This window comes from Geotrypetes seraphini, chromosome 1 (assembly GCF_902459505.1).
Source record: "Geotrypetes seraphini chromosome 1, aGeoSer1.1, whole genome shotgun sequence".
Lineage (NCBI taxonomy): Eukaryota > Metazoa > Chordata > Amphibia > Gymnophiona > Dermophiidae > Geotrypetes > Geotrypetes seraphini.
In genome coordinates, this window is record NC_047084.1 from 342,621,367 (window position 1) to 342,634,598 (window position 13,232).

Below are 13,232 nucleotides of genomic sequence, written 5' to 3' on the forward strand. Positions count from 1 at the left end.
CTGATGCTCCCAGGAAGCCTCTTAAGGAGACTGCTACTGAAAAAAGTTAACACCTTCTCCTTCCTGAATACCATCCACCCACTCCCAAGCACTTACTGGAGTTGCATCATGACTAGTGGGCAGACAAGAATTCTCAGAAGCTCTTATTCCAATGACACCCATCTAATATAATAAAAGGCTAAGCCGCGCATGCACACTCCCATCACGTGTTCCGTTTTCCGTGCGCTGTAGGGCACTTCAGATAGGAGTGCGCGCGAAACACTCTCTCTCCTCCCCCAAGGCGGATGTCGGGCGCGGCGGCTGTCGGCCGTGCTGTTCTTTGGTCTACCCTGCTCCTGCGAAGAGGCGCCGCCGCCGCGTTTTTCAACTAAGGTAAGGAGCTGGGCAGACCGATCCAGGGGAGCTTTTAAAATCTTCAAGCGCGAGTGGCGGCTTGCCGCACGCGCCCCAATGCCAAGCGCCTTTTTAAAATCTTCAGACGCGAGCGGTGGCTTGCCGCACGCGCCCCGACCTCCAAACCTCCCTGCCGCCATCTATTTTTCCCCCTCTTCCCTCTCGCCTACTCACAGCGTTAACCACTGGCCTCACTATCTTCTTTCCACTGCGGCCCGCCCTCTCACAACTTCCTGTTTCCGCTAGGGTTGGCCGCAGTGTAGAGAAGACACCGAGGCCAGCAACAGCGCAGTGCAGCGCTTTTCTTTGAGGCAAGTAGAGCGTATGCACAGGGGGAGCAGATGGACAGGGAGAGCAGATGCACAGGGGGAGCTGATGGACGGGGGAAGGGAACAGGGAGAGCAGGCAAGGGGTGGGTGCACAGGGAAGGGGGGAATGAGGCTGCTACACAGGGAAAGGGGAGAATGTTGCTGCTCAGGGAAGGAGAGAATGCTGCTTCTGTACAGGGAAGTGTGGGGGAATGCTGCTGTACTGGGAAGGGGGAATTCTGCTGCACAGGGAAGGGGGGGAATGCTGTTGCTGCTACATAGAGAAGGAGGGGAATGCTGCTGTTGCTGCACAGGGAAGTGGGGGAGGGGGGAAGGGAAAGGGGGCCAGGGAGCAATCTTGGTTTGCTTTGGGGGGGAGACAAAAGAGGGCCAGGCAGGCAGCGCACGAGAATGAAAGACACCAGGCAGGGAGAGAGACAGAAAGAAATATACACAGACAGACAAAGGGGGCCAGGGAGAGAGACAGACAGACAGACAGTGGGAGGGAGAGAGGCAAAGAAAGGAAGAAAGAGACAGGGGCAGAGAGAGACATAGAAAGAAAGAAAGACAAATAGACATATTCTAGCACCCGTTAATGTAACGGGCTTAATGACTAGTCTTGGAATAGTGGCCTAAATAGGAGCAAAGCTTAAACTGAGACAGAAACCAGAGGGATGGGGTAGGGAGGTTGTAGATAAAGAGGAACAGAGGAGGGGGTACATTTTTCCTTAGAGCCCTTTATCTTTGCATAGCTGAAATTCGCAAAATGCAATATCCCCAGCTGCAACTCAAAATTTAAATTTACCATTCAGTCAATAATCTGCAGTACCATCGGTCAGTAGCTTGCACAATTAATTTAGCATTTTACCACAGTTCGGTGATCAACCTCCGAAGTTTTTAGATTACAAGAAAGCTATAGTTGACAATGGAAAGTCAAAAATGTACACTTCTCCCTCCATATTCACGGTTTCAGCAATTGCGGTTTCGATGATGGTTTTTAGCTTGCTGTCTCCTCCACCCCCAAATTACATCAGCTTGCATAGAGAAACCTTTGATTCCAAGCGTTTACAGAGAAAATCACCGATTCCCAGCACTTTCTTCACCGTGTTTTGCCTCTCCTTCAGGAACAGGCCAGGTCTCCCACCATGTTATTTGCGGTTTCACCATATTCATGATGGTTTTTAATAAAAAACAGTGAATAACTTATGAAAAAGTTATTTGCGGTTTTTCTGTATCTGTGGGTCTGCTAATCCCCTATCACAGCAAATACGGAGGGAGAAGTGTAATGCACATCAAAATCTCTGTCCGATTTAACACAGCAGTGATCAATGCTATTCGATGCTATTGCTGATTTTCCATTCTACCTCTTCCCATTGCTTGGTCCCTTATGGATCTGGGATAGTTTGTAGGTTCCCTGTATTTGGAAAAGGATTGTTCAACTATATAGAGCCCCTTTTACAAAGCCATGGTAGTAATGCTGCCATGGTAAATGCACCAAAGCTAATTCCAATGGGCTTCAGCACATTTATGAAGCCAGCATCGCTGCCGTGACATTGTGAAAGAAGCCCAATAGAGAAAGTGTCCCTAACATACAATATTAGAGAACAGAACCTGAAAGGCTTGTTACTATTTTAAGGACCAAAACAATTTGACTTGGATTAAAGCTTGCACATCAGACTTATTAGCCTGATCTATCACTCTTTGCTACAGAGTTAGTAAATTATAGCTCTTTCAATTAAAATAAAAATAAGATTTTTGCAGTCCTGCAGCAGAAAAACCAGATCTAGTCTTATCAATTACTATTTGGGAGGGGATGATTGGTATTAATAATAATTAATTTTCTAATCACCAGCTTCAATTTACAGTAGAGAAACAACCAATCCACGATCATCATTAGTATCAGATAAAGTCATTTGATTATGTATATAGTAGAGAATGACATGGGGACAAATTTTTCCCTGTATCTGCAGGAACTCATATTCTCATACCATTCAGTTCTTTTCCTGTCCCTACCCCATTCCTACAAGCTCTGTCCTCATCTGCACAAGTCTCAAACACTTTAAAATCATAAGTGTTCAAGGTTTGTGAGGTTAAGGCAGAGCTTCCAGGAATGGGGCAGGGACAGCAACAAAACTCACGGGGATGTGACAGGGAAATTGAGTTCCTGCGGGGACGGGGAAAAATTTGTTCCCGTTTCATTCTCTAGTACAGACACGTCAAAATCTGGCCTGCACTGCATTAAAAGTTGGCCCGCCAGACATTTACTTTTTTACTTTAATCTAGCACGCCGGTACGAACCGCTGCTGCTGCTCTTCACAAGTGTCTGCCTTCTTCTGGTCTCCTCTTCCAAGCAGCCTGTTGAGGATCGCTGCCCAGCTGTAGCGAACTTCGCAGGTCGCTGTCAACCTCAGTAGCATGTTCCCTCTAACGCGAGCCCATACGTCAGATGAGGGGCGGGACCACAGCAGAGGGAACGTGCTACCGAGGTCGATGGCGGCCTGCGAGGTTCGCTACAGCTGGCCAGCAATCCTCAGCAGCCTGCTTTGAAGAGCAGACCAGGAAGCCGGGATGGAGAGAGGGTAGGAACGGCGGGCCCAATCTGAAGGTGAGACCAGGAAGAAGGGGGGAAACATGCAGGCCTTCGGGACAGGGGGCAAGCCCTGGTGTAGAAGTACCCGGAGGGAGAGAAGGAGGGGTCCAGACGTGCAAATGCTGGACTGAGGGGAGGGGTTTGGGAAGAAATAAAACAGAGGAGTGGGAGAAAGATGGTATACAATGGGATGGAGGGAGGGAATAACAGAAAGGGAGAGAAGTTGGACACAAGGGATGGTGTGGAGGAGGGGATAGAGATACTTGATAGGAGGGTAGTTGGGAAGAGAATGGGAGAGATGGTGAACCCTAGGGTGGTGGGGAAGGAGGGAGAGATGGTGGATCTGGGGATGGTGGGGTCCATCGCTGCAGCTATGGGGATAGAGATGAAAAAAAGGAAAGATGTCACACCTCCAGGGGAGGGAAGGGAAACGGAAGGGGAGGACAGAGATGGAAGATGGATGGTTAGCACCGAGAAAGAAGACAACGACAAATGGGCAAGAGACCCTGGCAAGCGAGTTATCAGAAGACAACCAGAGCCTGGGACCAACAAAAGGTAGAAAAAATAATTACAATATGTTAGATTTGAAATGCTTATCCTGCCAGAGCTGGTGTTAAGACAGCGAGCATGAACTAGGACTTAGCATAGAGAGGAAAAGTCTTTTTTATTTATTTTGTTTACACCACAGACCCGGCGTGGGGTTGGCGATGTTGTAACCCTATACTTCTTCTAAGACTAAGCCTTAGGGCTCCTTTTACAAAGGTGCGTTATGGCCTTAACGCATGGAATAGCTAAAATGCCGTGTGCGCTATCCGCTACCGTCTCCTCTTGAGCAGGTGGTAGTTTTTCTGCTACCGCACACTAATCTGGTGCGTGCGCTAAAAACGCTAGCGCACCTTTGTAAAAGGAGCCCTTAGTCACTTAGGGGTCCTTTTATTAAGGTGCGCATTTAGCGCGCTAAATCGGTTAGCGTACCTTAATAAAAGGACCTCTAATTATCGTAATTAAAAATTTGGCCTGCAACTTAGCCTTTTTTCAGATTTTGGCCCCTTCTGTGATTGAGTTTGACACCCCTGCTCTAGTATATAGTATAAAACCCTCCCTCGCCCCAAGAAGGCAAAATGATTAAGGGAAAGAGATGAGGACTACTGATTGCTCAAACTAGCCAACTGTGTATTATACTTTAATTTTTAACGGGAGAACCCTCAGTCACACAGCAACCCCTGGAACGTCCAGGGACAAGCTGCCGCGGGTTTACACTCAAAAAGGTGTTAACTGCGAAACATCCCCGGGCTCTCTCCGTGTGAATAACTAATGTGCACAACAAAAAGTGCTATGTGTGAAAAACAATATATGAAAAAACACACATCAAATATAAATAGAGATAGAATTCATCTCTTTCCCTTAATCTGGGGGCCAAAAGGAAAATTAGTGTCCAAATCTAACCGAGCAAAAAAAACACAACTGGAAGAACTTAGCTTCTCCGTTACAGTCAGCAGGAAGTGTCTTCGTCCGCGGCAGCTTGTCCCTGGACGTTCCAGGGGTTGCTGTGTGACTGAGGGTTCTCCCGTTAAAAATTAAAGTATAATACACAGTTGGCTAGTTTGAGCAATCAGTAGTCCTCATCTCTTTCCCTTAATCATTTTGCCTTCTTGGGGTGAGGGAGGGTTTTAGATTTTTGTGTACTTACACCTCCACTCTTTACAGGGTTCTATTTTTTGTTCTAGTATATAGTATGACATTTTGTCAACTGGGAATAAATAAGAAATACCAATTCACTCATCTTCACATCAGTTACAGTTAAGCATAAACCTAAAATGTTTTCTCCCTTCCAAATCCATGAAGGCTTATCTTTAAAGAAAAAAATGTTAATGTGCTAATATTTTTGTTTTCAGCCTGAATAAAATAATTTTTGATTGTGCATCACAATAAAAGAAATCTAAATAAGCATCTCAAGTCGCTGCTTAAAGAAAGATTAGGTTCTTGCCTCAATAATCTTCTTTCTTGTAAAAATGTATGTCATTCTGGACAGATGGGTATTCAATCTGAACCTACAAGCTGTGCAGAAGGTATGAATCACAGTTTTCAACTCCTCCTTATCCATTGTACTGTGCTACCCCCTTCAGTTTATACCAAAGCAGGAATAAACATTAAAACAGAGTGCACAGGGAGATTCCCTGAAAAAACAATTACATTCTTTTCTGCTCTGCTCTGTAACAAATATATGAACGCCATTAATAACAAACTACTTAGAACACAATTTATGAGAGGAAAATATCAGCCAGTGAAAACATTTATGGAGCTCTACATACCCAAACGCCTTTTGTGCTCTTACACATTTCTTCATCCTCCTATAGTCAGACTGACATGAAAAAAAAAAACTCATTCAGAGAACTGACATTTTTGTTTGAGCAGGCTCATCGTAAGACTGACAGGGCAAGGTTCCAGAATAATACACCAGCTTCCTTCGCATGGGCTTTGTGGCATCTGCAACTCTATGCTTTGCCAAGTCACTACCCCAGGGTTCTGGAGACACTTTACTCCCACCGGATACAATCCTCCGTGGCTCCCCAGCCCTAGAGACATCCGAGGGGCTAAGTTTGAGACTCCCACCCTCTCGCATGCCCCGCAGCATGTGGCGCATGGGGAGCTCCTCAGCCAGCTGAGCAAGATTAAATCTGGCATGATATAGTATCTGAGGAGTCCATCAATAATGTTTTAAAGTCAAAACAAAGTGTTTCGAGGCAGATAGATGCTTTAAAAACCAAAATCGAGAAATCCAAGATGGCTGCGGTGGCAATGTTTTAGAACTAAAATATGGCTGAAATCGACCACATCAAAGTATAAAATCCCCCCAAAAAGAGGTTTTTGCAGAAGAGAAACCCTCTGGGTAGCCTTAGAAACTTTTAAACATGCACTTTAAATACACCCCCCCCCCCACACACACACACACACATATGTACTCACTGTGCCTTGCTGTGCTGTAATGGTGCCTGCTTCAGCTCATATGTGCAGCTGGGATATGGAGAAAGAATACTGTCCAGCTCCAAATGCTGAGATCTTCTGCTACCAGTCGGACTGAAGCCAGACTGAAGTCCCAACCCCCATGCACCCATGTGTAAAGGGGGAGGGAGAAGGAATGCAGCCGGCACCCTGAAAGCCCAAGTGGACCACTATGGGGGACAAAACAGCCTGCACTCAAACTCCTGATAAGTAACTTCTAGAGCAGGGGTGCCCAAAAGGTCGATTGCGATCGTGATGCCTTTGCGTTCTCCCCGTTCCCTGATGCTGTAACATGCCAGACTGCAGAAGCGCCGGGCACACCAGCCTTCCCCCCTCCCCCGATGTCAGAGAGGACGTTACGGGACAGCCAATCGCTGCCTGGCTGGTCCGGAACTTCCTCTCAGACGTCAGAATTGACGTTGAGAGGAAGGCTGCTGGCCTGTTACAGCGTCGGGGAGCAGGGAGAACTCTGCGGCAACAGTGGCTTGGTGGGGCCTGTTCCCAGACACCAACGGTGGGAAGTTTGTTTAGCGAGCTGAGTTCAAGTTGCTGAGTGATAGTGCAGTGGCAGTGGGGGATATTTTTTGTGTTTGGGGCTGTTGTAGAGGGAGGTATTTGTTGGGTTGAAAGGGAAGTTTTGGGAGTGATGAGTCAATTGCTGGGGCTTCATTTTATCAGGTAGGGCATTTTGATGGAGGTAGGGCAGTGGTGGGGAATAATTTCAGAGTAGGGGCAGTTTGGAAGGTTGGGAGATTAGAGAACAGGGAGAAACAGCAGAAAGGAGGACTTTCCTAACTGCTATGTATAGTATATGTACGCAAGTGTCTGTGCTATAGGACCTGGAACTGCTTCTCCCTTTGAAATGCACTGAACCTTTTTTTTTTTTTTTGGGGGGGGGAGAGCTTATTTCTTTGGAACCCTACATCTGCTTTGGCCCATTTTAAAAATCAATGTATCTTTTAAATCATTTTTCCCACATGCCAAGTTTCATTCTAGTCTGTTAAATTTTCAGTTATTTTGCCCTCAGTCAGACAGGCAAAGAGAGAGACATTTCTCAACCCCTTTTGTACAATTCTTTCCAACTTCTATTGGTTTGGAAAGAATAAAAAGGAGTGAAAAAGTTTATTATAAATGACTTTGGTGGAAGCTCCAATTTAGCCTTGGCTTGGGGAGAAAGGACAGACAAAAAAAAGACAGGGAGACAGAAAGACAGACAGGGAGACAGAAATAAAGAAAGGGGGGACAGGGAGACAGAAAGAGAAAAAGAAAGGGGGCAGGGAGAGAGAAAAAAAATGTTGGACAGTCAGAAGAAGAAAGTGCAACCAGATTCATGAAATCACCAGACAACAAAGGTAGGAAAAATTATTTTATTTTCAATTTAGTGATCAAAATATGTCCGTTTTGAGAATTTATATCTGCTATAACGATTTTTAGCTCAGGGAGCCTATGAGCATCAGGAGCAACGCAGGGCATTCAGTGCAGCTCCCTGCGCTAAAAAAACGCTATCACGGATTAGTAAAAAGGGAGGGGGGTATATTTGTCTATTTTTGTATAGTTGTTACTGAGGTGACATTGCATAAAGTCATCTGCCTTGACCTCTTTGAAAAAACCCCGGAATATAAATGATAAATTAACATTTTCTCTGCGTACAGTGTGCTTTGTGTTTTTTTTTTAATTTTATTGTTGGTAGATCATTTTGACTTGGTCATTTTAAAAGTAGCTCGCAAGACCAAAAAGTGTGGGCACCCCTGTTCTAGAGGAACAGATTCCAAGCATCTTAAATATTTATGCATGCTGGCTCAACAGGTACCCAAGGGATTGGCCTGCCAGCTGCAGACACCTAGTCTGCTTCTTCACCCAGGTAGATTTACCCCAGCCAAACTGGGTACCTCCGATACCTCCAAAATTCAGATTAAAAACCATAAAAGAATAAGTTTTAAACAAAGCAGATAAGAAAGACACCTTCCAGGTTGCATACAAAAGGAAAAACTGAAGGAGGCAGCACAGTACATTGGATAAAGAGGAGGAGTTGAACACTGTGATTGATACCTTCTGCACAGCTTGCAACTTCAGATGGAATACCCAATCCGTCCATTGAACCAGGACATTTTACATTTGCAGCAATATTTTAAATAAATATTTCATGCAAAATAAGTATACTGTACCTTTATAACATGCCAGCGTTAATGCACTTTCCTTGAATTCGTTGGAATGTGTATTGATTCCTGCCCCGTTTTCCAACAGCACCCTGGCCACCTCCACATGCCCAGCGCTTCCTGCCTCCATGAGTGGAGTGTGGCCATTCTCGTTATGGTCCTCAATACTAGCACCAGCTTCCAACAGTACCCGGACTACATCCACATATCCCCCAGCACAGGCATACGTAAGTGCTGTGTTTCCTAAATTGAAGAGGAACAATAAAATTAAAATGAAATACAAGCTAGAGATGTTTTTGTATTCAGTTCCTTCCCCATCGTCCCCCCTGCTTAAGAAGCATAGATGAATGGTACCATAGGACTGAAACTGAGATTTCTCCAGCGAACAAGAGCAGCATTCTTCATTGTAAGGCCCGGGGGCCAGAGGAAGACCCCACTGACATTGTACACTGGGGAAAGAATTGGTGGGCCACACAATCTCTCCTCCCCTCACCTGTTCCTCACACTTGCTTTTGGCATATCTCAATATCTGTACCACACAGCTGTCTGTCATATTGAGCTATGTGCTGCCTAAAATACTACTCCATTCTCACAAGACAGAGAGTGCCATACAGTTCAAATTTACTAAGAGCTATGTGGTGCTGGAAGAAAACGATTAATAACCTACGACATCAGAGTGATTTCAAAAGGTCTGGAAAAATTATTAGAAGGCAACAAACTACTTCTGAACTCCAAGATAATTACTACTACTACTACTATACTCATATATCATGTCTGTAGAGCTGAAAAGCATACACAGCACTGTACATTTAACATTCAATAGACGGTTCATGCTCAGAAGAGCTTGCATAGAAATATAATGGCAAATAATGGCCCATCTAGTCTGCCCATCCGCAGTAACATCTTTCTCTCTCCGAGAGACCTCACATGCTTATCCCAGGCCCTTTTGAATTCAGACACAGTCTCTGTCTCCACCACCTCTTCTGGGAGACTGTTCCATGCATTTACTACCCTATCTGTAAAAAAGTATTTCCTTGGATTACTCTGGAGCCTATCACCCCTGAACTTCATCCTATGCCCTCTCATTGCAGTTTCCTTTCAAATTAAAAAGACTCGACTACTGTATTTACATTACGTAATATAATCTATATAGATAAGCCAAATTTGAGCTTTCTACCAGTTTTGGTTTATGTTCTGTAGATACTGAAAGCAGCCACATTCGTCAGTCTGCACATGACTGGAACTAGAATATCCCTCACATCGGATGCTCTAGTTCAGGAACAAATGCTTATCTGAGTCTAATATTTTGCACAATTTAATTTAAGATCCTAGGCTTCTGGTACTTAAAACTTCATGAAATTCTGAGATGTCGACTGAAGACATGTTTCAAAATTGGACCATGGATGACCGACCCATTTATTAAGTTTAACTATATTTATACAAGTATACAGTTGCTCAAGAAAAAATTAACAATCCTATGGTAGGAGAAAAGGAACCTAAAAGAACATAAATTAAGTATTACCATTCTTAAATCAAGGACAGGTAACATTAGACCAAAAATCTAATGGGTGGAAGGAAGAAAGATAATATTGGAGATTAATAAAAACTATCAGCTTAACTGGTGTCCTTTCCAGTTATTAATTTCATTATCCACTACTTCAGGCACTACAGTAGCTAGACAAATGATGTTTTCTTATCTATAAAGGAATGCAATTGTTCTGGGTCAAAAATATATCTTTAGTCTGAAAACTTACTAAACATTTACTGCGAAAGTGAAGGAAAAAGGTTGCTCCAAAACCAAGAACTCCTGGTGGATGGAAAGAAACAATTTCCTTCTTTCTCAAGTAGGACAGACAATGTACAGGTAAATTCATATTCTTTGTCCCAAAACAATAGCTGCTTTTCTGAAATAAATGTTTAGATTTTCCTCCAACACAAAGCTAACTAGGAGAATGGCTCTGTTCTGAACTTCATCCACAGAAGATTGCAATATAGCTGAAATATCCCATGGTTCCATTTCCTCTTGCACACTATGTTCCTATCACATGAATAAAATAAACCTTTTAAATTGTGGCATCTGCGTAGGGACATTCCAAAATGAGCAATACCTTGGCTCCCTGTTGCAGATTTGAGACTTGGAAAAGCTAAAGTGGAAAGCTACTTTTTATATGCACAACTGTAAGAGTGGTTAAATTATAGGATCAAGCTGTTCCCAGACAGGAAGTATTATTTATAAACCACTATTATGTATGTATAATGTGACCATATGTCCCGTTTTGAATGGGACCGTCCTGTTTTAAATTACCTTGTCCCGTTGTCCCAAAACACTCCCAAAACACACCCAAAATGTCCCGTTTTCAGAGCCCAGGATTTCTTCCTGCTTCACCTTGCTTCCCTGATGTGGTAACAGGCCAAGCGCTGCAGCGACTGCACTGCACAAGTGACAGGCCTACAAGCCTTCCCCACTGATGTCAATTCTGACATCGGAGAGGAAGTTCCAGGCCAGCCAATTGCTGGCCCGGAACTTCCTCTCTGATGTCAGAATTGACGGGGGGGGGACGACTTGTAGGCCTGGCGCTTATGCAGTGCAGTCGCTGCACGTGCCTTGGTGTTGCTGCGTCAGGGAAGCAGGGTGCTTGGGGGCAGGAGAAGCAGGGTGGCTTGGCTTGTCGGGGAGCAGGAAAAGCAGGGTGGTTTGGCTTGGTTTGTCAGGGGGGTAGGGGAAGCAGGGTGGTTTGGCGGGGCAGGGAGAGAGAAAGAAAGAAAGAAATGAAAGATTGGATGCACAGTACGAAGGAAGTGCAACCAGAGTCTCATGAAATCACCAGACAACAAAGGTAGGAAAAATGATTTTATTTTAAGTTTAGTGATCAAAATGTGTCAGTTTGAGAATTTATATCTGTTGTCTATATATGTACTTTGGAACATAAACTGTGTTCAAATATAGAATGCTAGTTGTATTGTTACTTTACTTTTAGATAAAGAAAATGGGGAGGAAAAAAAAGAAAAAAATGTGCGACTATCTGAATCTACATCACAAAGTTGGCATTTGTGAAATACAAAAAAAACCTCAAGAGAAGCACAGAACAGAATACCGAATGAGACTGAAAGAAGCCAAGAGAGAGCTACATCTGATGAAAGCGGAAGCGGAAGAACAAATGGCTAGAAATGTAAAAAAGGGTGACAAGAATTTTTTCAGTTATGTTAGAGAAAGGAGGAAGGCAAAAAATGTAATTGAGAGACTAAAAAAAGCTTCAAATCGCTATGTGGAGACTAATGAGGAAAAAGCTAACTTGCTAAACAAATACTTCTGCTCTGTTCACAGAAGAAAATCCTGGAGGTGGATGGGGCACTGTTTACGCAAGAAAGTGTTTATGAAAAACTTGAAAAATCGAAGGTGGCCAAAGCCATGGGACCGGACGGCATCCCTCTCAGGATATTTTTGGAGCTCAGAGAGGTTCTGGTGGGTCCTCTAAGAGGTTTGTTCAATAACTCCTTAGAGACAGGAGAGGTTCCACGGGATTGGAAAAGAGCGGATGTGGTCCCTCTTCACAAAAGTGGTTGTAAATATGAAGCAGGAAACTACAGGCCAGTAAGCATTACTTTGATTATTGGAAAAATAATGGAAGCGTAGCTGAAGGAGAGGATAGTGAAATTCTTAGAATCAAATGGGTTACAATATCCAAGGCAATCTGGATTTACTAAAGGTAAATCATGCCAAACAAACCTCATTGAATTCTTTGACTGGACGACCAGAAAATTGGATCAAGGTTGTGTGTTAGATGTAATTTACTTAGATTTCAGCAAAGCCTTTGACACGGTTCCTCATAGGAGGCTCTTGAATAAACTTAATGGGCAGAATTTAGGACCCAAAGTGGTGACCTGGATTAGAAACTGGTTTGATGGATAGAAGCCAAAGGGTGATGGTTAATGGGATTCACTCGAAGGAAGGAAAGGTGAGTAGTGCAGTGCCACAAGGATCGGTGTTGGGTTTGATTCTGTTCAATATATTGTTGAAGGGTTAGAAGGTAAGGTTTGCCTTTTTGTGGATGATACCAAGATTTGTAACAGAGTGGACACTCCAAAAGGGGTGGAAAACATGAAAAAGGATCTGCAAAAGTTAGAAGAGTGGTCTAATGTTTTAGGCAACTAAAATTCAATGCAAAGATGTGCAGAGGGATACACTTGGGGAATAGAAATCTGAGGGGACTTTATGTGCTGATAGGTGAGAGGCTTTTATGCATGGATGGGAAGAGGGGCCTTGGGGTGATAGTGTCTGAGGATTTGAAAGCAATGAAACTGTGAGACAAAGCAGTGGCTGTAGCCATATGGATGTTAGACTGTATAGAAAGAAGCATAACCTGCAGAAGAAAGGAGGTGTTGATGCTCCTGTACAGGTCGTTGTTGAGGCCCCACCTGGAATACTGTGTTCAGTTTTGGACGCAGTATCTGGCTAAGGATGTAAAAAGACTTGAAGCAGTCCAGAGAAAAGGCACAAAAATGGCATGGAACTTGTGCCAAAAGACGTACAAGAAGAAATTGGAAGGCCTGAATATGAATACTCTAGAGCAGGAGTGTTCAACCTTTTGGCTTCCCTGGGCTGCATTGGCCGAAAAAAAATATTTCTGGGGCCCACAAACGCTGCAGCAAGACAGAGGAGGGAGCCGGCAAGACAGTAAACACCCGGGGGCAGCAGAGGAAAACACTGTATCGCCCTCAACCGGGGCCACAGAAAATACTTCTGGGGCTGCAGGTTGGACACCCCTGCTCTAGAGGGTCAAA

General features: G+C 44.1%; 1 protein-coding gene across 1 annotated transcript in view; it reads right to left on the reverse strand.

Moving 5' to 3' along the window:
- ANKRD17 (ankyrin repeat domain 17) overlaps positions 1 to 13,232 on the reverse strand; it is a 291,925-nt gene that overhangs the window by 174,295 nt on the left and 104,398 nt on the right. Inside the window, 1 exon segment of the mRNA XM_033961546.1 lies at positions 8,460 to 8,693. Coding sequence (XP_033817437.1) covers positions 8,460 to 8,693 — 234 coding nt within the window.